General features: G+C 33.4%; 2 protein-coding genes across 6 annotated transcripts in view; both read left to right on the top strand.

Annotated features, from left to right (window-relative positions):
• LOC132641675 (uncharacterized) overlaps positions 1 to 545 on the top strand; it is a 5,507-nt gene extending 4,962 nt beyond the window's left edge. The window contains exons 3-4 of the mRNA XM_060358740.1: positions 204 to 232; positions 361 to 545. The gene's annotated coding sequence lies outside the window, so the exon portion shown is untranslated. The remainder of the gene's footprint in view (positions 1 to 203; positions 233 to 360) is intronic.
• Positions 546 to 14,581: 14,036 nt separating this feature from the next.
• Positions 14,582 to 23,443, top strand: LOC132641674 (CDP-diacylglycerol--serine O-phosphatidyltransferase 1-like). Of its 5 annotated transcripts, none has more exons than XM_060358737.1 (13): positions 14,582 to 14,720; positions 16,515 to 16,717; positions 18,806 to 18,871; positions 19,247 to 19,306; positions 19,819 to 19,909; positions 20,075 to 20,129; positions 20,438 to 20,517; positions 20,639 to 20,755; positions 20,838 to 20,922; positions 22,228 to 22,319; positions 22,492 to 22,745; positions 22,839 to 22,927; positions 23,092 to 23,443. In XM_060358737.1, the coding sequence occupies exons 2-13, from the start codon at positions 16,554 to 16,556 to the stop codon at positions 23,217 to 23,219; spliced, it is 1,281 nt and encodes a 426-aa protein (XP_060214720.1). In that variant the 5' UTR covers positions 14,582 to 14,720; positions 16,515 to 16,553; the 3' UTR covers positions 23,220 to 23,443. The 5 variants fall into 5 exon arrangements, with proteins under 5 accessions (XP_060214720.1, XP_060214717.1, XP_060214722.1 ...); XM_060358734.1 differs by lacking the exon at positions 14,582 to 14,720 and adding an exon at positions 14,734 to 14,946; XM_060358739.1 differs by lacking the exon at positions 14,582 to 14,720 and adding an exon at positions 14,994 to 15,009.
• The last annotated feature ends 674 nt before the right edge of the window (positions 23,444 to 24,117 follow it).

Raw genomic sequence — 24,117 nt, 5'->3', positions numbered from 1 at the left:
CAGCATCCTTTCAGCCTCACAGCATCTGTGGTTATTGAGAAACTATTCTTAGTTATCATCAGAAACTGGACTCCCTTGCGATCGCAATTACTGCAGATTCTGTACCTAGTTCCTACATTGCTAAAAGTTTTTGCTTTGTCTTGCTAAATTTATTGACTTCACATAATTGCTCTTTTTCTAATCAATTATCTTTCGTTGATCAGCTTACAGGGAGGAGTGGCATACCAGTTAGGTTAGTCCATCATTCTTTTCTGCCATTTCTGAATCAAGAAGTATAGCAATCTAAAAACAAGCTAAGCTCGCCAAGAAGGCTGCCCAAAGCAGATTTATGGCACTCTCAATTCGGTTTTGTTTTTGCAGAGTTCAGGCTGATGGGAGTAGAAGCAGCTTCTTTTGTACTGGCCCAATACTTTTGAGTTAGATTGTATTTTATTTGGACAAAATGTTGTATGAAATGTCAAAGGCAGTGTAATTCAGTAGGAGGAGGAAGTTTTGACTCCTGCCTTTTAATCCTATATATGCTAAACTTTCAATCTTGTGTCGAAGGACTTATCGTCATAGGCTGCTTCATTTTGCATATCAAAAAAGGCGGATTTAGCATGTAACATGAGGGTTCACGTCACTTAAGTAGCTTTTGGTTGTATTAATAAATTCGCTAAATATAAATATTTGACTGTGCCAAAGAGTCATTTGAGAATAGATTGAACAAGGAGGAATTGAAATGTCAAAGACTGGAGGATTTGTGAAGGGAGGTTCATTGTGGGATCATATTGCATATATAGAAAAGAAAGAGTGGGAAAACTTGGTGAACTTCCAGCTAATCTACTAAACTGATGGATTAGTTATTACTTTAATTTATTAGCTACGTTACTGCATTAATGTAGTGTTAATTACGTTTAGCTTGTATTGAGAAGGGGGATACAAGTTTGGCATGAGATGTTGTAGAAGCTTGCCCAGACACTACCATCAAAATAAAATTAGTGCGTATTTTAAACACTTCTGAAGAAAGAAGGTCTATCTTCCTTTCTAATTCTTCTCAGATTAATTGAATCCAGTGTTCTGTTTTCCTTTTCAATTGTTTGCACGTCACAAGTTTGAATTTTATTGCAGTTAAGTACCCGGTATTTAAGTGGAGAAGATTATAGGCAGTTCCCATTACCTATGGAGTTTCGCATTGTGCACCATGGCCCTCAGGGACATATTCATGAGCAAGTTCTCCTCATACACATCCTTAATAAGTTTGATTAAATCAATTCCTATGCAAGTGGATATAATAAGGGTGTCAAATGGGCGGGTTGGGCTGAAATTGGCCCAATCAAAATGGGCTGAGGTGATAAATAGGTTGGGCTAACATTGATTTAAAAGTTACCTGGGCTGAAATGGGTTGGGTCATGACCCGCCCAACTTGACCCAATTTTTTTTAAGGGTCTATTTTCTAGAAAAATATTTTCGTGGAAAATATTTTCTAGAAATACATTTTTCACGAAAAATATTTTCGCGGATTTTTCGAAAATATTTTTGAGGAAAACTTTTTCGGTGATAAATATTTTCAAGCAAAACATTTTTTTGTAAAAAATATTTCCCTTCATATCAAACACACTACAAACTTATAAGATACATAAAAAAAAAAAAAAGGGTAGCCCGGTGCACTAAGCTCCCGCTATGCGCGGGGTCCGGGGAAGGGCCGAACCACAATAGAGTAAACTCAAGCAATAAATCCAAATTTAAGTAAATCTTAAAACGGGGCTAAAATTGGGCTAGTATTGGGCTAAGTTGAAGATCACTTAAAATGGGCTATATTGGGTTGGGCTAAAATCAACCCAATGTGAAATTATCTTGAGCCTAACCCATACAATTTTGGGCGGGCAATCACCTTTTGGGCCAAATTTGACACCCCTAATATTCAATACATTTGTTTTTGCGCGAATTGCCCTTCTTTTGGGGTGGTCTTTAAATTTTGCCCTTCAAATTTATGGTCTTTAAATTTTGCCCCTCATATTTGTGGTCTTTAAGTTTTGCCCTTTGCTTGGAAAGGTGGGTGAATACATGAAGTTCTGAGTTCGAACCCCCGCTCATGCATAAAATAAAAAAATAATTTCGCCAGGCAGGACTGGGGGAGTGTATGCCGGATCCAGCATATAATCTTTAAGGAAAAGCTAAAGTTATGCCGGATCTGACATAACTAAAAGTCTGTCCCATAAGGCAGAATTTTTCCTAAGACATAGTTTAGTTATGCCTTATGGAGCAGAATTTTAGTTAAGGCATAACAAAATTATGCCCCATAAGGCAAGAACTTTTCTTAAGGCATAGACTTTGCCTTATAAGGCAAAGTTTAAGTTATGCCTTAAGGAAAAGTTCCGCCTTATGGGCATACTTTTACTTATGTCTTTGGGGCACACTTTTTAGTTAAGGCATAACTAAAAGTTTACCTGAAAAGTAAAAAAAAAAAAATATATATATATATATACATATGCTTCAAGGCAAAGTTTGCCCCCTCCGGCAAACTTCTAGTTAAACACAACTAAAAGTCTGCCCCCTCCGGCAGACTTCTAGTTAAACACAACTAAAAATCTGCCGGAGGGGGCATAGCAAAATTTAAACTTTGCCTTATAAGGCAAACTTTTAGTTATGCCTTAAGGAAAACTTACGCCTTATGGGGCATACTTTTAGTTATGTTTTAGGGGGCACACTTTTAGTTATGTTTTATGGGGCACACTTTTAGTTAAGGCATTACTAAAAGTTTACCTTGAAAAGTTAAAAAACTTACTAAAAGTTTACCTTGAAAAGTTAAAAAAAAAATACGTATATATGCTTCAAGGCAAAGTCTGACCCCTCCGGCAGACTTTTAGTTAAACATGATTAAAAGTCTGCTGGAGGGGGCATAGCGAAATTTAAACTCTGCTTTGCAATTTTTTTTTAAATTTTTGACTGAGCGGGGGTTCGAACCCGGAATCTATGAGTTTTAGCCGAAGGGCAAAATTTAAAGACCACAAATATGAGGGGCAAAATTTAAATACCACCCAAAAAAAAGGGCAATTCGCAATATACGGTTGATGAACTTTAATAACCATCTTGATTTGGCATCTTTGAATTATGCTTCAGTATCTTTTAGAATCAGATCTTTAATAAAAAGACAAATTTCTAGATACATTTTTCCCCAAGTATTTTTTTTATATACATTTATGTACCTATAGTGAAGTTAAAATTGATCCCCTTTTCTTTGACCTTCTCACTAATACTATATTTAGCCTTTAGCCTACTGAATTTTCTCTTGAAATGATACTGGAGTCAACTACAATGTAAAAACCTAATTGAAAAAAAGACAGGATTACAATTGTGGTGGTGGTGCTGGTGGGGGGGGGGGGGGGGGGGGGGGCAATAATATAGACTTTCTCCTATTTTCAAGTTCTTGTGGTCCAAAAAACATTTTTGTCCATAGCAAGTCCCCTGGTATATATCAACACTAACTAAACACACTTTGATAGAACATTCATAGGATACAAGTAGGGTACCATTACCTATCTTCATGTTTATATGGTGTCTCTTAACACATCATAGTATTTTAACACTAAACCTAGTGTTGTAGACTGAACAGAAAAGCACAACGCGGCGACTAGCTTATTAATACCCAGATAGACCCTTAAATTTGACATGTTTTGTAAGATAGACATATAAACTTATAAGGTGACCAGATAGACACTTAAACTTACTCAAAGTGTATTTTTCAAGTTTTTCAGTTGTTTTGAAAACAAAAACTATATTTTTCAAACACTCACAATTTTCATGGCCAAACAAGCCCTAAATATATCACAAAATATTTTTTTTAAAATGTAAAAATAAGGCAAACGCATATACATGAGACTATAAATGTGCACTTAAACCAATAAATACTCGCTAATCGCAATTTTGCAGCTTTCAATTAACTCGATTTTTTTTTTACACTTGAATAATTAAAAAACAATAACTTTAACCAATAAAAATCCTTAAAAAAAGAAATTTCAAATTAAGAAATTTCTTTTTTTAAGGATTTTCTTCTCGGCTTTACAGTTTTCTTAATTTGAAATTTCTTTTACACTTGAAATACTGAACTTAGAAATTTCTTAATTTGAAATTTCTTTTTTTAAGGATTTTTATTGGTTAAAGTTATTGTTTTTTAATTATTCAAGTGTAAAAAAAAAATCCGAGTTAATTGAAAGCTGCAAAATTGCGACTAGCGAGTATTTATTGGTTTAAGTGCACATTTATAGTCTCATGTATATGCATTTGCCTTATTTTTGCATTTTAAAAAAAAATATTTTGTGATATATTTAGGGCTTGTTTGGCCATGAAAATTGTGAGTGTTTGAAAAATATCGTTTTTGTTTTCAAAACAACTGAAAAACTTGAAAAATACACTTTGAGTAAGTTTAAGTGTCTATCTGGTCACCTTATAAGTTTATATGTCTATCTTACAAAACATGTCAAGTTTAAGGGTTCATCTAGGTATTAAGCCTTAAGTAGGAGAGCGCATTCAATTTATAAACCTCTTACCAACTCTTCACAAAATCCATGTTGGACACAATTGGTTCGGTACAAATACAATTCTCCTACTTGAGGACCAACAGCCTCGTTGTTCATGGCTGGCTTTCCTCTTGGATCTAGACAACTATTCTTGACATTCTACGCTCAAGATAGTCCACAATTCCAAGTCACGGTGGAATATAATTACTACACGTTGAATCGGATAGTCAAACTTCAAAAAATGAAATAAAGAGCCCAATCCAAAAACTATCTTATTTAGTAGGAGAGCCCGTTCAATCTATAAACCTCTAACCAATTTGTTGGTGAAATCCATGTTGAGACTCAATTTGGTTCGTTATACTTGTCTTGCTTAAGGATCAACGACCACATTGTTCACAACTGGCTTCCTTCTTGAATCTAGGCTACTACTTTTAACACTCTTAAGCTCGAAATAGGCCACAACTTTAAGTCATGGTAGACCACACTATATTAATAATTGTTATAGGTTGAATAGGAGAGTCCAATCTAAAAGACTGATTTATTAGGTTGGATTTGAGAGTTGAGAGTGGTCCATTCATTCTAGAAATCCTGTACCATCTTTTTCTAGTAGTTAATGTGAGACTCAATTGGTTTAATTACAAAAATGTAGGAATTTTGGACCACTTCTTTGTAATTTCATTCTTTTCTAAGCAACGGTCAGTGGCGGAGCCACATGAGGTTGAGGGGTGTATTCGTCGGAAAATTACACTGTGTAGCCGGGTAAATTTTTACTTTTTATGTACATGTATTACATATTGACACCCTTGGTTCTTCGTGGATTTACTTTTTTATATTTTGACTTCTCTTGGTGAAAGTCCTGATTCCGTCACTGGCAACAATGCAAAAAAAGATAACAAATTAATAAAAATAGTACCTCGAAATGCGACATTGATCTAGCTGTCGGAATCATGCAAATAGATTAGGTGAATAATGTTGAGAGAAATGGAATCTGACCATATAAATTTGAGACAACAAGTGAAGTCACTGCTCTTTCCTGTCTTCTACTTTTTTTTTAGTTTTAATGAAATCTTGTTTTTGTCTATTAGACCAGAGCTTTTGTCATTGTTTGGATATCAGAAAACAGACCTTTTTTCCTCTTAGTTAAGCCTTTTTATACAAATGTATTAGGTGTTTGTGAGGTGAATTCAGAATTCAAAGTTTAACTAGTTTACAACGAGATTAATTTTTTTATAAGAAAAAATATTAAATTTATTTATGTGCTATCCGTCATTATGCCGAGGGTCTACAATAACAACCTCTCTATCAAGGTAGGGGTAAGGTCTGGGTACACTCTACCCTACCCAGACCCCACTTTCTGGGATTTCACTGGATATGTTTTTGTTATTTATGTACTATCCGTATTCGAGCAATTTTTTGCTCTATTGAACTTTTAGCTGGTTCAAATTTAGCTCAGTCCAATAATTCACCAATCCGTCATGAGAAGATATGACCCCTTTTGTACTTAAAAAATACCTGATTCGTAGATAAAAAAGACCCAGAATTTCTACTAGATCCCATACACAAATATCCTCTTGGATAAATTACATAACCACAATTACTAATACTTTGTGTAGCTTGGTCTTCACAACCATCCACTCATTTTGTTTTCAACCTCCCGTTGTTTGTCTGATATTACCTCCCACTATTAGGAAGCAATCTCGTTTGTTGTTGTTGACTTCTAATGGAGCTCCATTTTGAGGGTAATTTCAAATCATAATCAGAAATTGAGGGACAAATGTGGACCTTTTTTATCAAAGAACTCGGAAATATGAGGTCCCTCCATTTCACGTTGGAACTTCGTTGATGGCAAGGTCAAATACGAGACGATTTGCTAAAATCAAAGTTATGAATGGATCAAAATATATCTGATGACAAAATTGAGCAATTTCAAATAGTACATGAGCAAATTTGTATATGTATAAATAAATAATTTAAACCAAACCGAAGTGATGCATCCAGTTGAATTTACGAGGAAAAAAAAAAGCAGCTCGATGCCTAAAGAATCTAGCGTTCACGCAGGATTCGGGAAAGGGCAGCTTCCCAAGAACGTATTATGTAGGCAGTCTACTCTAGTGTAAGCATAAGTCACTAATTCCACGGCTCAAACCCGCAACGTTTAGGTCACACGGAAATAACGTTACCGTTACAACATTGCTCCAAAGCGTTCATTCAGTTAGAATCTCCAAAACTCGCCCTAAATTTGCATCTGATTATCTGCATTTCGCTCACGAAAATCAATTAGTATAAAACCACGTAGGTATGTTTGCCTTATGAACTAAAGGACCAACAATATTGTATGAGAAGACACCACTATCTTTGTCATAATTTGGCTGTAATGTTTTACTTGTTGTCTCTGCATGTGTGTCTTTGTGGTGTATGCGTGTGGGGTTAAGTGGAATGTGGGCACAAAAGGAATAGTGTCACATTCGTATTCACAAATCAATAGTTCCAAATAACAATAAAGTTAGTGTCACAATTTTCATTTGAGTTTGACACTAAAAAGCTGAAGCAAAGAAGAACCTTTGACACTCGGGGACGGACCTAGTGCATTAGTTACGGTTTCGTCCAAACTCAACAGTTATGGTTTCAGATTTTGTATATGAGTTAGATAATTCATTAAATTCATATAAAAATAGATTTCGAACTTAGTAAATCAAATAACTTATGATAAAAATTTGAACTCGAACTCATAAAATTCAAATTACGAATTCACCTCTATTGACACTTTATTCCCTCTTCGTTTTTTGTTGAAACTATAGCTTGTGGATCATTTCTAATAGATTTTGTCTCCCTTTTTTGCATCTCTTTAGGTGCACGTTTACTAGTTAGATATTGATATGGAAAATGTCGAAAAAAATAGTACACATGATAAATTTCTTTTTCTTTGAATATTATTTTACCTCATAACTTCGGTCAATTCTGAGACGTGTAAGAGGAGGAACACGGAATATATATGTCAGAATTTTACATTTATTTTTGTTTGATCTTCATGTATTGGGTGAGACACTTGAAAAGAATGAATAGAAGCAATAGACTCACTCGACCAGAAAGTTTTGTTTTTCTTCCATCTTTGTAACCTTTCTTTTTCTTATGAAGTTAGCTTAATCTATCATTAAAGAATACAAAATAAACTCTTTCTTTTAAAGTTAGTATTTTTGACTCATTTCGAAATATTAATTTCGAAAGATTATATCCAAATTATTAATGTCATTCTTGTCAATTTCATGATTTTATCCGCTCGTTCCATCTCACTTGTAGGCAAAATTGAGAACTTCGATAGTACTTCCCTACACCACACACACAAAAAGAAAAGCACTTGAATGGTTCAAGATTATCAATTGGAAAGGATTATATGGGATGGGGGATTCAATCTTTTAGTTGTTCTAAATCTGGTCCATATTTGATTTGGATCTCAAATTTGATACTCTCTTTAAAGAATTTTTTGAAAATAAGTGGACAAGATATTTTGGTCAAAATCTCAACAACATATGGTGATGGAGGAGTTGTCAGTCTGAAAAAAATATATTATTATTTAATTTGGTAGATGCGACAAATGGATGAAGATTAATATATGATTATTACTTACTATTGATATGTGATTATTACTCCTACTTGAATAAGGGTGCTTATTCTAGCCTAGCTCATTAGTTGACCAAAAAAAAAAAAAGACAACCTGTTTATTTTGGCCAATCATTTGTGATCAGTATTCAAGAAATTAAAAGGCCATAATGTTGATGGATTAGTTATTAAAGCTAACAACTTTTATTTGTCTTAGAGATTAATCCAACAATTATTGTCTTAGTGTCTAAATCCTATATATTAGTATTTACTGTTTGGTACTTTGTATTCTTTATTGCTTTCTTTTCAAAAGTGATTAAAAAACTAAAACAGGAATGAGTAAAGAATATTCAGCTTAACTAAATTAGATGCCTTTGCCCCCTTGTTCTATTCATGCATATGCAACTTGATCATGTGCAAATTTTGGCAAGAAGTGTTTTTCTTTAATAAACCTTATACGATGTGATTAAATTAATCGAGACCTCAAAACATGTATAACTAGGGGGCGGAAAACTAGAAAAAAAATCCCATTGTTCATGCTTGTTTTGCCAAAAATTACAATTCCTATACAATAATAATATGAAAGAATATTTACATTATTACAAGGAGACAAAACTAAAGCTAGAAGATATAGCTATATCATGATAATAACAGTGTGGTGTTGCCACTAAATGCTAAAATATGGCTTGTATATGGCCAGTATTTTACCTAGTGCATACAAATTCCTACATATGTTGTGGTGCATGATGAATGTAGATTTAATTAGTCTATTATATTTAGATTATAAGTGAACATAATTTCCTTCTCGAAAATCAAATACGGGTCAACTATGAATTTTGGTCAAAAACAATTAAATCTTGTCGTTATAATCTATTCTGTTTCCCCATTTCATCAAGTATTGAAAACCATTCCACCATGTGGGTACTGTTCCCTATGAATTTTTATTCTTATTTTCTACAATTTTGGAAATTATAAATATTATTGATTTGTCCTCACTTCTACCCCACTCCGGGTTGCGGGGGAGGGGGGAGGGGGGCACCCATGTTATGTAAATTTGGGCAATTTGTAGGATTTTCCTTTGCTGGGTGTCTTTAATTTTTGTCCCTTCACTAAAAATTCTTAAATTTCGGATTCGAACTCTCGCTTAGTTATAAATTAAAAAAAAATCACAAGGCATAACCCCAACTTATGCCTGTTTCAAACTCTGCCTTAAGGGAAAAAAAAAAGTTTTGCTGGAATTTTGCAAACTTCTAGCTTGAGGTCTAACTTTGGGAAAAAGTTAGGCCTGAATAAGGTCTAATTTTGGATAAAAGTTTACCTTAAGCATAAGTTAGAGTCCAACTTATATCTTGTGAATCCAACTTATGCCCTGCGATTTTTTTTATTTTTATTGAGCCTGGGTTCGAACGCAAGACCTTTGGGTGTTAAGCGATGGACAAATATTAAAGATCACCAATTTGAGGGGCAAAAATTAAAGACCGCCCCAAAAGAAGGGAAATCCGTGCAAAAAAAATGTGTAAATTTCAAGAATATGGGACATTGATCAACATTCAATTTAAAATACTACTCCTTTTAAAGTATTAATTGTTTTGACAAATTAAATACATTTCAAAATATTTGATAATTTATAAAATGATTGTGTAACGAATACTCATTTAATTAAGGTTATTGGATGTTCTTTTTAAGGGTACCCAAAGGTTTTAAATGACAGATAATATGAACGGGATTTTGTACTTCCTACTCTCCAATTTATATGTACTTTCATTATTTGAAATGTAAATTTTTTATTTTTTTTAGTCGTAAGTTTTTCACCTGTTCTTAGAGTAATCAAATTATATATTTTTTTTAATTCCTACTTATTTTTATCTAGTGTTAATTGTGTGATTGTTATTTTTTAAAATAAAAAGTTACATCTTAGTTGATCTCTATTTAAAAAGTGATGTATTGTTAGTTTTTATTTTTCATTCGGCGTTCCATACATGCATTGAGTCCTGATTAATTTGAATTAGTGTCGAGTAAAATTCATTAAATGAGAATGCACTTTTGCTATAATTTTCCGCCCTCGAACTCGAACCCAGACCGCTGACTAAGGGCGTAAAAATGAAAGAAAAGCAAATGAGCATGAAAAGATAATGATGATAAGCACTTGAGCAAAGAGTTGACGAACAATAAATTGTCTCTTCCTATTTGGGATTTCTCACCTTTTTGTTTTTTTAATTGTTACCAAATAGAAGTGGTTGTTCTGTACTTTTACAGATGCTAAAGGGCTTTAATACTTCAGTAAATAGAATTTTGGGCCCCATTGCAATTAAAAGATTATAAGCCTAGTAGCACTATGCCTACTACCCTATATTTGGTTTTTGTGCCCTTATTTTAAGCCAAAATTACCAACTTTCCCTATTTATAAATCCACTAATTGGTCCAATTTCTCCATTTTAGCACCCACTATTAAAGAATATATATTTTCTTCCCAAACAATAAAAAGGAAGAAAAAGAGAAATGTTTTTTATACTATGAATAAAGAAGTAGGCAGAAATAACAAAAATTGGTTGCAAATGGAGAAAGCTTTTAGAATTGAGTTTAGTTAGTGTTTAGAAAGAATTGAGGGAAAATATTTTTTTTGAATAATATGCTTTTAAAATTACAAAGGGAGATTTAGAGAAAAAAAAATACGACATCTAAAGCAATTTTATGGTATAATTGTATTTTCTGTTGGGAAGAAACAAGCAATAACCAAATTGCACAACGAGGTAACAGCGGAAGAAATACCCAAGTCGAAACTTCTCACACTATTTGAACCAAGAGAAGACAATAAACACTAGCACAAACGGAAATCCAGGCAACAGCTATATCAACAATAAAATAGCAAAGCAACCAAAAATAAATCGAATGGAAGAGACACCAAATTTACGTGGTAAAACCCCTTCAAGGTGAAGAGGAAACATCCACAGGACCTCCGGCCCACAAAAGCTCCACTATAATCAACAAGAGTTACAACAATGTTCTCCAAATGGCTACAACAACAAAGCCAAGCACGGAGCAACAATACATAAAAGATAGCATCAAAACTAGTGAAGAAATGAGAGAAATCACCCCCAAAAACCAGCTACTGTTCTCCACTGTTGAAATCGAAGAACCAGATGTTGAGAACCCCCAGTTCAAATTTCAGCACAATCCAACGGTTAACGAATTGGGAAACGCAATTTAAAGTGGACTGCTATAGCAGAAACTTTCTGGACGAAAATCTGCTTTCTCTCTCACGTTTTTCTCTCTATATGACTGCTATGAATTCACTCTTGTGTTCTGAAAATAAGACCTAAATTGATCCTATATATAGAGGAAATTTTGGGCAAAATTGGCCTGGTCCAAATTGAATTGGGTTTTATTAATCCAATTCCACATAGGAAGGGAAAACCCAAAAACCTAATGAGCCACGTGAAACTTAGTTCGAGGGGGAGATTGTTTGCGTGTGCGAACAAAGTACCACATTGGTAGCTGAAAAGAAAAAGGAGCTACTTATAAGGAGTTGGATACTCTTAATGATGTGAGGCCTTTAGGAAAAACCGTACGGGCTTGGCCCAAAGCGGACAATATCACATCATGTTAAGAGTATCTTTGGGCCGTTTAGCCCAACAACTGGTATCAGAGCCAATGGTTTGGCGGGACAAGTATGAAGATGGCGGAGTGTGGCGTGGGGCCCGACTTAGTGCCTTTGCCCGTCTATGGGCCGATTTGTGACTTTTACCCGTAGCTTTGAAGACGCATTCACAGCCTTTGGGCTTCGGTGACCGTAAATACTCTGACAGTGTGGGTGGCACACAGACATGTTGAATCTCTGACTCGTGGTATGATAATGAGCCACGTGGAACTTAGTTCGAGGGGGAGATTGTTGGGTGTGCGAACAAAGTACCACATTGGTCGCTGAAAAGAAAAAGGAGCTACTTATAAGGAGTTGGATACTCTTAATGATATGAGACCTTTGGGGAAAACCGTGCGGACTTGACCCAAAGCGAACAATATCACATCATGTTAAGAGTATCTTTGAGCCGTTTAGCCCAATATTTTCCTGAGAAGGATGCAAGAATAACTTGCTTATATGGCTTATAAAAAAGCATTTATTATTTCATGTTTTTTTTCCTTTGAATAAAAACCTATGTAATTTTATGAAGAAATGAAAGTTCCATAAATACATGAGCTTCCTTTTTCTATATATATGTATTTTTTCCTTTTGATTTTGATCTCAACCAAAATCAAATTGGGATAATATCATGGTGATCCAAGTAGCATCTTTTTTATTAAATAAAATCAATCTCCAAGAATATTCCATAAGTGAGAGATACTAAAAGCTAACACAAACTCATTTTCCTTCACTAAATAAGATTGTGATGGAGTGATAAATATTTCTTCATTTTAAAGGTTCAAGCTATGATTATGGAGTCACCTTTGTTAGAAAACGTTTTATCCCAATATGAGGTTTCTGGACGCGAATTCAAATTCAATTGTACCCCTTATAAGTGTCTGACACCGAATAGCAAGCCAACAAAAAAATATTTTCCTACCTTCTTCCTCCTCTTTGTATCAATGCAATTACTCATTGCTTTTCTTCTATCCTTAGTTTCTCCTATTTAAACCTTCCGAATTTTTTTAGGCAGAAAGCTTACTGTGCTACCATTACTATTAGAGACACTCAAATAATTTTCAATATAATGTCAAACCACTATTACTTTCCTCAAAATTATTTATGTAATTCACATTTGCTAGTTAACTATATTTTTTAGATTAAAAACTATTTCTAGTTCATAATTACCCCAATAACAAGAAGGGGTAAGGAAAAAAAAATGAACATACTTATAAAGTTTGAATGTACACAGTGTTAAAGAGATTATCCCAAGCAATATTTGTGATATAAAAAAAGTCACTTTTAGTCTCAAATCAAGAAAAATTTCAATCTTTCCAACATAAGTCAAACAACAAATAAGAGTAACTCCATATTTTTCGTTGCATAGTTGCAACAGTAAGTAACGAGTCTTTTGTTCGACACATCTAATTAACTCACGTTATTCAGTAATTTTACTAAAAATCTTAAAGTGTTGAAATGCTGCTAAAGACCACAGCATTTAATTAATTCTTTTAGATGTAGTACTACAAATGCCTAAGAAAACATTTTCTATGATACTATTCAAAATATATTAATTAATTTTAGAAAGCAGAAGACAAACGTTACCAAAACTTATTGTCCCAATGTAAAGGATACTTTTGTCATTTCGAAGGACAGTACAGGTGCCAAACTGTGAAGCATATACCTGAAGTACATGCATAATCCTATCCCTTTAAATACGGCATATCCGAAAAATGGTATTTTATAAATCTTAATTTAAATAAAGCGTTAATAACAATATCGATCCCTTAATTACTGATAAATTATAATTTTAGTCATTATGATATCTGATTAAGTAAAACTTAATCTTCAATTCATTAAAATATGCACTTTTGATCTTTTAATTTGTGAATATTTACAAATTTATCATAATTGCTCATGAATATTCACAAATGAATATAATTAGGCGTACCTGTTCAACCTCACACATAGGAATTCTTGGATCGTGGACAACGTGATTCGCTAAAGCTTGTTCTGCTAATTCAACCACTATTTCAAAAATAAATTTTTATTTTTACTTGTCCACTTTTGCATATCAAGAGAAAATAATTTATTTTTTCTGTTTTACTCTTAGTATTAATTACTCATTCCAAATCATTTTTCAAATCCAATACAATTATAAAATATTTCTTAAGGGGTATGCAAAGTCCATAATGGACAAGTAAAAGTGAACGAAGGGAGTATTTGACTGGAATATAATCTTAAAAGTAGTTCAAATACAACAAACTTCCTACGTAAGGAAATAAAAACACACATGTCGATTAAAAGAAATTTAAACATGATTCGTCATATATCATAAGAATAAAAATTTAAATTTATCAAATAACCAAGGGACCATCAATACTTTTCATATTTGATAACCAATCAAATACAACATACTTACTACTCCCTCCGTTCACTTTTATTTGTTCATTATTCTAAAAATATATTTCAACTTTTTTCGTCTACTTTCGCATATCAAGAGAAAAATAATTTCTTTTTCCTGTTTTATCCTTAGCATTTTCCAAATCCATTAAGAAATTATACACCAATTAATATGAATATCATAATAAAACATACACTTCATTTATTATTTCTTAGAGAATATGCATAGTTTATAATGGACAAGTAAAAAAGTACACATTTTGATTAACTGAAAGTTAAACGCTCTTCCTCGAATACCAAAGAAGTATTTTTAATTCATCAATAATTGAGGGACCAAAAACACAATCAACCTTTACATAAATATTCCTCCGACCTGTAATTTTCCAAATAACTACCGTACCATAACAAATAGTAAGTAATAAATACTATACCTTATAATCAATCTCTTCATTCAAACCAAATCTCACCCTTTTTGACCAAAACAAAAAAAAAGACCGAACTTTCTCTCTCTACTCTCTTCTTCCCTCTTTCTCTCTCTAAAATCACCGCCTTTGGCCACTACTTTATAGTTTATATAATTTTAATAACTATAGTCAAAAAAGGTAGTATAATTTTAACTTCTTTTTTTTTTCTCTCCAAAAAATCAATCTTTTTTTTTTTGTCTACTTTTCATTAAAATCTCCATAAATTTGCTTCACTTTTTAGTTAACACAGTTAATTAACTACACTACAATACCCATTTCTCCATTTTTTCCCTTGTTTTGATCCAACGGCCACGATTCTCTGTGATTGTCAGCTTTTCTTTTTCATTTTATTTGTCTTCTCTACGTAAGTTTTTTTTCTTTCTAAACCATACTTTTTTTAATTGCTTCCTTCTAAAAATAGATTTATGTATGTATATATGAATGTATTTATGCAAATGGAATATATTAATGTTAACTAAATAACGTACTACTTTTTTTTTGGCATGCACTGTGTATGTTATACTTTGGATAGTTTTGAATTATAGGTTGTATTTATTTTCTTTAAATTTGTTTGATTTTGATTATACTTTGCTAGTTATACTCCAGGTTCCATTTTTGTTACTGGGTATTGAAAAAGATTTGTTTTTTTTTTTCATCTTTATGTTAAGTTCTGTTTTCTTTGTTAGTTACATGCATTGGAAATGATCAGTTTTGATTGGATTTTGTGTGATTAGTGGATTATATTAGTAAAGAATTAGTTGGTTTTTGGTTAATTTGGCATCATGAATATGATTTATAATTAGTGATTTTTTTGCTTTGCTAGTTACAATCCAATTTCCATTTTTGTCTCTGGGTATTGAAAAAGATTTGTTTTTTTTTGTATTTTTTTTTTGTTAAGTTTTTTTTTTTTTTTTGGTTAGTTACATGCATTGGAAATGATCAATTGTGGTTGGAATTGTGTGGTTTAGTGGATTATATTAGTAAAGAATTAGTTGTTTAGTTGTTTTTTTGGTTAATTGGCATGACAAATATGATTTACAACAGTAATTGTACTAACAGTCAACTCTAAATTCTTTAAGTAAAGAGGTTACTTTGGTGAGTAAGTTGTATTGCATTAGTTTATTTCTTTGTTAACTTTAGGGACTACTAGATTTTAAATTTTGGTCATTCTTTTATTTTGCTGGAGAAGGTTTATACTCATAGAAGCTGAATATAATTCAAGAATAATTTACTAGGAAATAATTTTTATGTTAATTTTGGAGTTTCTCTTTAATTCTGTCTGCTTCTATATTTTTAAGGTCAAATTGTGACATGAATAGCAAACTAAAACCTTGAAGAACCAAGAGTTATGTGTTAGTTATTTACCTTTTCTTTCAGTAATTTAATTTTTTTTTAGGTATGAGATTTGTTTGGAACCCTTCCTTTACTTATTTTTTGGATTCCTATCTTTACTTGCAAATTTCCTTTAGATTGTGTTTGCTTTTAGTTTACTATTCTCATGAAAAAGATTGTGTTTGCTTTTCCTATACATCCCAACTTCTTTATCCTCGTGTTGCCAAAGGATTTCTACTTACCCTTCTAGGATATGCAGTAATAATTTAGTTTTCATAAGTTTGTAGTATTTCTTGCCGAGGGTCTACCGGAAACAGCCTCTCTACCAAGGTAGGGGTAAGGTCTGCGTACACTCTACCCTCCCCAGACTCCACTTTGTGGGATTTCACCGGGTATGTTGTTGTTGTAAGTTTGTAGTATTTCTGAAGGTACCTTTGATAAAAATATATTGTCATTTGTAGGCTCTATAGTAGCTTGAGCCCAATAGGAAGCATCCTACTATGATTTTCAATGGCTTCTTTTAAATGTTTTCATTATTTTACACTCCTAAAATCACTATATCAATTGGTAATTAAAGTCCCATTTATCTTTTTTGTGCAGTGAAAAGCTGAAGAGGTTGAATTCTAGCAGACTAGGCCTATGGAGCCTAATGGGCATAGAAAGGGTAACAAAAGGAATTCTATTGCTGTTCAAAATGGTGATATTAGCACATTGAATATTGATGATGAGTTGGATCCATGGACTGCCTGGGCGAACAAACCTCACACTATTACTTTGTTACTTATTGGTGCATGTTTACTCATGTAAGTTTCTTAATGAACATGCTCTAAAATAGTTCCTCTGAACAACTATGAGGGAATTTATCTTTTTGGATAAGTGACTCGGAATATGAGAGGATTCTTAGGAGCCGTTTGGCCCTATGATGTTTGATTATGAAATTTTGAAATCCAACTTGGAATTGGATATGTTGTTGTTGCTGTTTTTTTCTTCTTTGCAAATAGTATAACCAAACATAACTCTGTAATCCCAACTTCATAAATTCTAAATAAAGTGAAAAATATTTGGAACCTATGACCAAACACCTACTTAAAAGAAATCTAAGTTCTTGTGTCATTTCTTCTGTTTTTCAGATGTCCATACGGTATTCTGTGTCGTCAATGTATAGTATTTTCTGATATTTAAACTACTTGTTTTGGTATAATATGACTCGCTAGAGTACTAGGATTACGAATGGAAGCTTTAGACTACTGCTTTTTTTTTTTTAATGTCCAAGAAACATCAATCTCAGCTACGAAAGTGAGCTGGAATTTTTTTTACTTGTATATGTTCTCTCCTTTTATCTGAGATCCTGCATTTGGAGCCTCGCATGGTTCCTCATGGAAAGGTCCAATTACTTTAGATTCAACATAGTTGGCGATTCTAATGCTAGTGCTGATATATGAGTGCATAATAAAGAAATAGTGGAAGGACAAATAAACTAAAATAATATGAATTCTACTCTTCGGTACCCCTTTTGACGGGGAAGACGTTTTTAAGACACTTAGAACATTGCACGCTGTCAAGATGTTCTTGTGGATGATATAGGTACAGATACCTGAGTTTTTTTTTATGCCTGAGAAATCTGTCTGGAGCCAATCTTTAGGAGCTACTGCAACCCTTGAAACTCAGGATAATCGCCACGCCCCTTTACCCTTGTCCACTTAAATACCAGGCTTAGTTCGCATGCGCTGGTTCGTACCTCTGACCCAAGTCACAAGTCCCTCAACCTTTCCCATTTGAACTAAGCCCTGGGGCCTACTGAGTTTTGCATTATACATTTTGGCTATCTAGAAACTTCTCTTGAGAATGTGATTGCTGATGTAGCCACATATACATACAACTTGTTATAAATTGTCAATCACAAGATTTCACTTGGATAGTTGGCGCAAGGCCTGCTCTATCTTTCTCTGTTAATTTTTGGCCATATGTTTATACCTTGTGATTCGTTCTCTTTATTCTTCTTCTTCTCTGAGAAATATTTTGCCATAGAGAGTTCGAATTTTACCTTCTAACCATTATCGTATATTAAAAATGAAGGGAAAATCACCTAATTGTTTTCGTTGCTGAATAAAATTTAGGTAGATTTTTTTTTTCTTTCTATTTTTCCTTTTGGTGATCATTATATAAAAGTTCTCTTCTTTTTGGGAATATGTAAAACAAAATTCTTATAATTGACCTGAATCAAAAACCAAAAGGAAAATCCTTGCTCTTAACGTTTTTTGAGGTCTTGTTGATCCCAATGCTTTGGCGGAGTAAAGCATGTCCAAAGTTAGATATGATGCCATGCTCGTTACTGATTGTTAAGTCCTTTATGCTATTTTGCTCGCATGAGATTTTTCCTAATATTCTACAGCCAATGTAATACATAGTTGAAGAGTCTCGCTATGTTCTCATGTGTTTGGGGTCTTACTAAGATTGAGTTTTTTGGGCCGTGTGGAAGAAAAGAACTATATAGGTTCTTTGAGGATAAAAATAGAGCCAACTTTTATTTCAAATGAAGGGTTTTGTAGTTCTTAAAATCTTGGTGTAAATTGTCTTTTGATAGTGATGTAAACTCCATTTCTGATTTCATACACTCGTTACAAGTTAAAGAAGGGGAGATTGAAATCCTTTTGCTGTACGTATGAGTTATGACGCACCCAGTTGGTGCAGGTTTTATGGAATTTCTCATTTACCAAAAGTTGGTTGTTGTAAACAAAAGCACACGGGAGACTTCAATTAGGGTGCCTTTCTATTTACTTGCTAACTATTCGTTCCTTTCTTTTAGTTTTGCTTGCTATTACGAAGTTTTCCTATTTTGTAAAGCCAATAATTGTATTTTCGTTGACTTTCTTATGTTATCATGATTGCAGTTGGGCAAGTGGAGTTCTCAGTCCACAAAACACTTCTTCCGGTGATATTGTGGCATCTGTGAAAAGGTGTGCACTTTTTGTTTCTCTCTCTCTCTGTTCCATTTTATGCGGCACTGTAACTATTTAGGAATCAAAATAGCTTATTCTTTTACCACAAGTTTCTTAATTATTTTTTAAACTATTTTGAATGATCGACTATTGTGAGTTAAGACTTCTGATGTAGCTTCTAAGTATTTAAAATTTATTTTTAAAAAAACTTGAATCTATGTCCGGATTTACACTGAAATTAAGTAGTTGACTCTTCTGCTCCAAATCCTGCCACATGAAATGAAATAGAGTGAGTATTATGGTTCTGTCTTATATTTTCACTTACCAGGAAAACAAATCCCTTTTCTTCATAATGTAGACAATGAAAGTTTTTTTTCTTTTTCCCCTTGTTAGGGGTGTTTGGGCTATGATTGCGGTGTATCTTGCTTACTCTTTGCTGCAAGCCCCCTCGACGTAAGTTGCTGCTTCCCCTCTCTCTCTCTCTCTCTCTCTCTCTCTCTTGGGGGGTCTTATTGAGTTCTTATGTGTTTTGCATATTTTTGGTTAAAATTGTTTTTATAGCTCAAAATAGGAGTTGGTAGTCACTGATGTTTATGGCGGACAGTTTTTGATATGTAATTGGTGAAAATGATCCTTTTAAAAAAACTACCAATGCTGGAGCACATTTGTTCCATTTATATTTTATTTATCGAGTTTTATCTCCACTTTTATTTTTCTACTTGTTGAGCAGGAATAAAGTATCTTATTATTTTGCTTTTTGGTTGTGAACGTGCTAGAATGAGTTATCTTTTTAACTCCTCTTTGGTCAGTCAACTAAGTTGTTTATTTCTTGTAGGCTTTGAATGTGAGGTTGAGAGTTCACCTTCTTTTTTCCTCCTCCTGGCATGAAATTATGTTGCCATATGTATTTAAATTTTTGGACTTTAGTCCTTTACCATATTTGTCTTTGAGGTTCTTCATTACAGGGTGCTCATTAGGCCACATCCTGCCATTTGGCGCCTGGTTCATGGAATGGCTGTCATTTATCTTGTTGCTTTGACGTTTTTGCTTTTTCAGGTGAGTTGGTTGGCAGAATTCATATTTCCCAAGTGTATAAATGAATAAAATGATTCAATCGTTATATTTCGTAGCTTCAGTTTCCTTTCTGATATCCAATCTAGTTATAGTTCAGCAATTCCGTTGTTGTTGGGTGATATTAATACTTTGTTGTCTTTTCCTCAGAAGCGGGATGATGCTCAGCAATTTATGAGATATCTGCATCCTGATCTCGGTATTGGTAAGAATTTTGGCCTGTTCATCATAGCAGTTTTGAGTGAACCGGTTCATTAAATTTAGAGAAATTGACATAAATAGCCGCCCACCAAAATAATAGCCAGAAAATGTATATTTTTTTGTATATTAACGTATAATATACATAAAAGATACATTTTTGATACATAATAGTGTATATTTTTTGTATATATGGGCAACAAATGTAATTATTTTTGGCTGACAGGGAAAATGTGTAACTTGCCCTAAACTTTTGCTGTTTATCTGCTTTGCCATGTGAGTTATAGCTTAAACCTAGTTTAACTTACAATGCAGAACTACCTGAAAGATCCTATGGTGCTGATTGCAGAATCTACGTAGCTGAAATTCCCACAAACAGGTTTAAGAATCTTTATGTATGATATCTACTTTCACAATCTTTTTGCCCTTTGTATTTGTTTTTCCAAAATCTTGTATTGCTTTCTTGGACAAGCTGCTGGACTCTGCAGCCGCTCTGATTGCATATTTGCTTTGTAGGACACACTGTTTGATGAGTTTGTTTTGGCTCATATCATAGGGTGGTGGGGAAAGGCCATCATGATTCGTAATCAGCCTCTTTTGTGGGTTTTATCCATTGGATTCGAGTTGATGGAGGTCAGAGCCTCTCTCAGCTTTTTGTTTTCCAATTGAGAGCAGTTCAGTATTTTCTGTCCTCATTAAACTTTTATGTTTTCAGCTTACCTTCCGCCACATGTTACCAAACTTCAACGAGTGTTGGTGGGACAGCATTATTCTTGACATATTGATCTGCAATTGGTTCGGTGAGAATCTTGAAGCCATTGCCTTGCGTGTTCATAAACTTTACATTCTTGACATGGTTACAACAAATTGATCTCATATTCTCGACTGTTAATCTGTTGAGTGTTTGGTTTCCCAAACATGTGTCGTATTATAATGTGCTCCTTCTATTCCAATTTATGTGACACTCTGTCCTTTTTAGTCGGTCCCAAAAAGAATGACATCTTTCCATATATAGTATTCCCTCCATCTCAATTGAAGTGTCTTAGTTTGACTGAACATGGAGTTTAAGAAATATAGGGAGACTTTTCAATCTTGTGGTTCTAAATTAATGTGTGTAATGTACTAAAACGTCCATTGAATTTTGTGGTTTAAAAGTTGCCACGTATGGTGTTTGAATTGTCAACTTACTAAATATAGAAAGAGGCACTCTACCAAAAAGGAAGGTAACAATTTAATTTCAAACTTCTCATTTTACCCTTAATGAAATGATTTATAGCCACAAAATTTTTTCTACTAAAATGTCCATTGAATTTTGTGGTTTAAAAGTTGCCATGTATGGTGTTTGAAGTGCCAACTTACTAAATATAGAAAGAGGCACTCTACCAAAAAGGAAGGTAACAATTTAATTTCAAACTTCTCATTTTACCCTTAATGAAATGATTTATAGCCACAATTTTTTTTAATTATAGACTACAAGTTTCAAAAGTCTTTCTTTCTCTCTTGAACTCCGTGCCCAGTCAAACACCTTCACATAAAGTGGGACTGAGGAAGTAACATTGTCGATCGGATGGGCTGGTGTCTCAATTTCCATCCATTTCTATTTAATCAAAGGGGTAATGTGCAATTACTTGCCTGTTGAGGTGCTTGTTCTTTTGAGTTCTAAAAACATTTCCAGATTGATATAGTTCATCACATTTATCATTGAAGTTGTTTCTTTTTATTTGGTCTGCTGTGAATTTACAATATGTTGAGGTACAGTATTGCCTTTGGTGGAGTAAAAAGTGGTTATATAACCTGGTAAATAAGGACCAATGCTGAAAGGAAGAGTTAAGTGTGGGAAGGAGAAAGTATTTTGATTTTTGCCTTCAGTTTGTGACGGTGCTTCCCCGTCCCCCCCTGAACCTTTCAGAAGAAAATTTTGATATTGACTTAAATAACTAGGTTATGGGTTTCTGGCAATCAATGTGAATATTGTTTTTGTTTTTGCTTTTATTTGTTGTAAGGAATGCAAGGAATAGTCATGATTATAAAACATTAAATTCCATATTTTCTGCATACTTTACTCTGTGGTTTAAGTCTGTTAACCTTTTTGATTGCTTATGCAGGTATATGGGCTGGAATGCGCACTGTTCGGTATTTTGACGGAAAAACATACGAGTGGGTTGGTATAAGCAGGCAACCAAATATCATGGGCAAGGTATGTCCTGTTAACTGCTATGTTGTAAAATCTGTTCGGTTTTTGAGGAATATCAGATATGCTAGGTTGCATTATACATGTCCGGTACAGCTTATATGGTAGCATGCGACAGATGGCTTAATTATTAAACACGTACACTTCTGTTTTTGTTTTTGTTATTGTTTTATTATAGGTCAAGCGAACACTTGGACAATTTACTCCAGCACATTGGGATAAAGATGAATGGCATCCCCTTCTAGGTCCATGGCGGTTTATTCAAGTCCTCAGTCTCTGTGTTGTATTCTTGACTGTGGAGTTAAATACATTCTTCTTAAAGTTCTCTCTTTGGATTCCTCCAAGAAATCCTCTTATAGTGTATAGGTTGGTTTTCTGGTGGTTAATTGCGTTACCAACAATCCGCGAGTACAATTCTTACCTACAGGATAGGTATGTCCTACCGATAACATTACAAAGTAAGATGTGTACTATTTCCAATTTTTCTTTATTTCTCACTTTTACATTTACTACAATCATACTCAGAAAACCGGTGAAAAAGGTGGGAGCATTTTGTTGGCTTTCACTGGCGATCTGCATTGTTGAGCTCCTAATCTGCATCAAGTTTGGACATGGTAAGTACGCCATTATGAAGTTTCATTTAAAGAGTATGTTGATTATTTCATGTTATTTTTACTTAAATGGAGCGACATGACAATGATGATTCATAAAACTGACTCCTACTTGCTCGGATTAACGTTTAACTATTTTCCACTTGATGTTTGACCCCTTCTTTCAGGATTATTTCCGAACCCAATGCCGAAATGGGTGGTTATTTTATGGTCATGTATCGGCACTGGCCTTATGACATCCTTGGCTGCATGGTCGTGGCATTTACATAGAACGATGAGGAGAAAACGCGTTTGAGTTAGCCTTTGCAGTTCCTGGCCCGGTCATTCTTTATTCCTTTGCTTTCTTTTGGGTAGAGTCAACCATGTTGTAAATACCCATTACCTTGTAACTGTATATGCTTTGCTTTGCTTTTTTAGGTTAGATATATGTGAAACTTACACAAATAACTATCTTTTAATAGCTTCTAACTAGTTATAGCTACAAGTTGAAGATTTACAATTCGTAGCTGCTTTTGATTATATTTCAGTTGTATCTCGCATTTTTGAAATACAGTGAAATATAGCGAAATACAAAACACGTTAGAGTAAATTTAGGCTCTATTTTTTAAAAAAAATTCTGAGAGAAAAAATAGGCTATATTTTTGGAACATAACAGTCTTTTCCTTTTTAAATATTAAGTTAAATTAAATCAATCATATTTCACACAAATCACTGAAGAGTAAAATCAGGCCTTATTTATGGAACAATTTTTATTTTAAAAAAAAATTATGGGATTCAATTTAAAACTTCCCATAAATCACGCATAACAATTGTTCTTTCATAAAAGCTAACGAATCTCTCTCAACTTTTATCACAATCAAAACTTTTTGAATTAAAAAACAACTAAAGATCTAAAAACTTCCAAATACAGAAAAATATACACTGAAATATAATGAAATATGGTTTATTGTTTAAGAAAATATAAAGTTGTAGTATGCGTATATACAATGGAATACAATGAAATATATCAGAAACTGTTTCATAAATTAGAAATATAAAATGCAGAAATACATTGAAATACAGCGAAATACAAAAGCCGTGAAAACAAAGTGTAGTAAAAATAGGCTCTATATTTGGAACATTCACTATATCTACACCAAAAAAAGATAAATACATTGAAATACAGCGAAATAATGTACTGAAATATACTGAAA

This window comes from Lycium barbarum, chromosome 5, assembly GCF_019175385.1.
Source record: "Lycium barbarum isolate Lr01 chromosome 5, ASM1917538v2, whole genome shotgun sequence".
Lineage (NCBI taxonomy): Eukaryota > Viridiplantae > Streptophyta > Magnoliopsida > Solanales > Solanaceae > Lycium > Lycium barbarum.
Note: the sequence above shows the minus strand (reverse complement) of the source record. Positions and strands in the feature narration are given on the sequence as shown.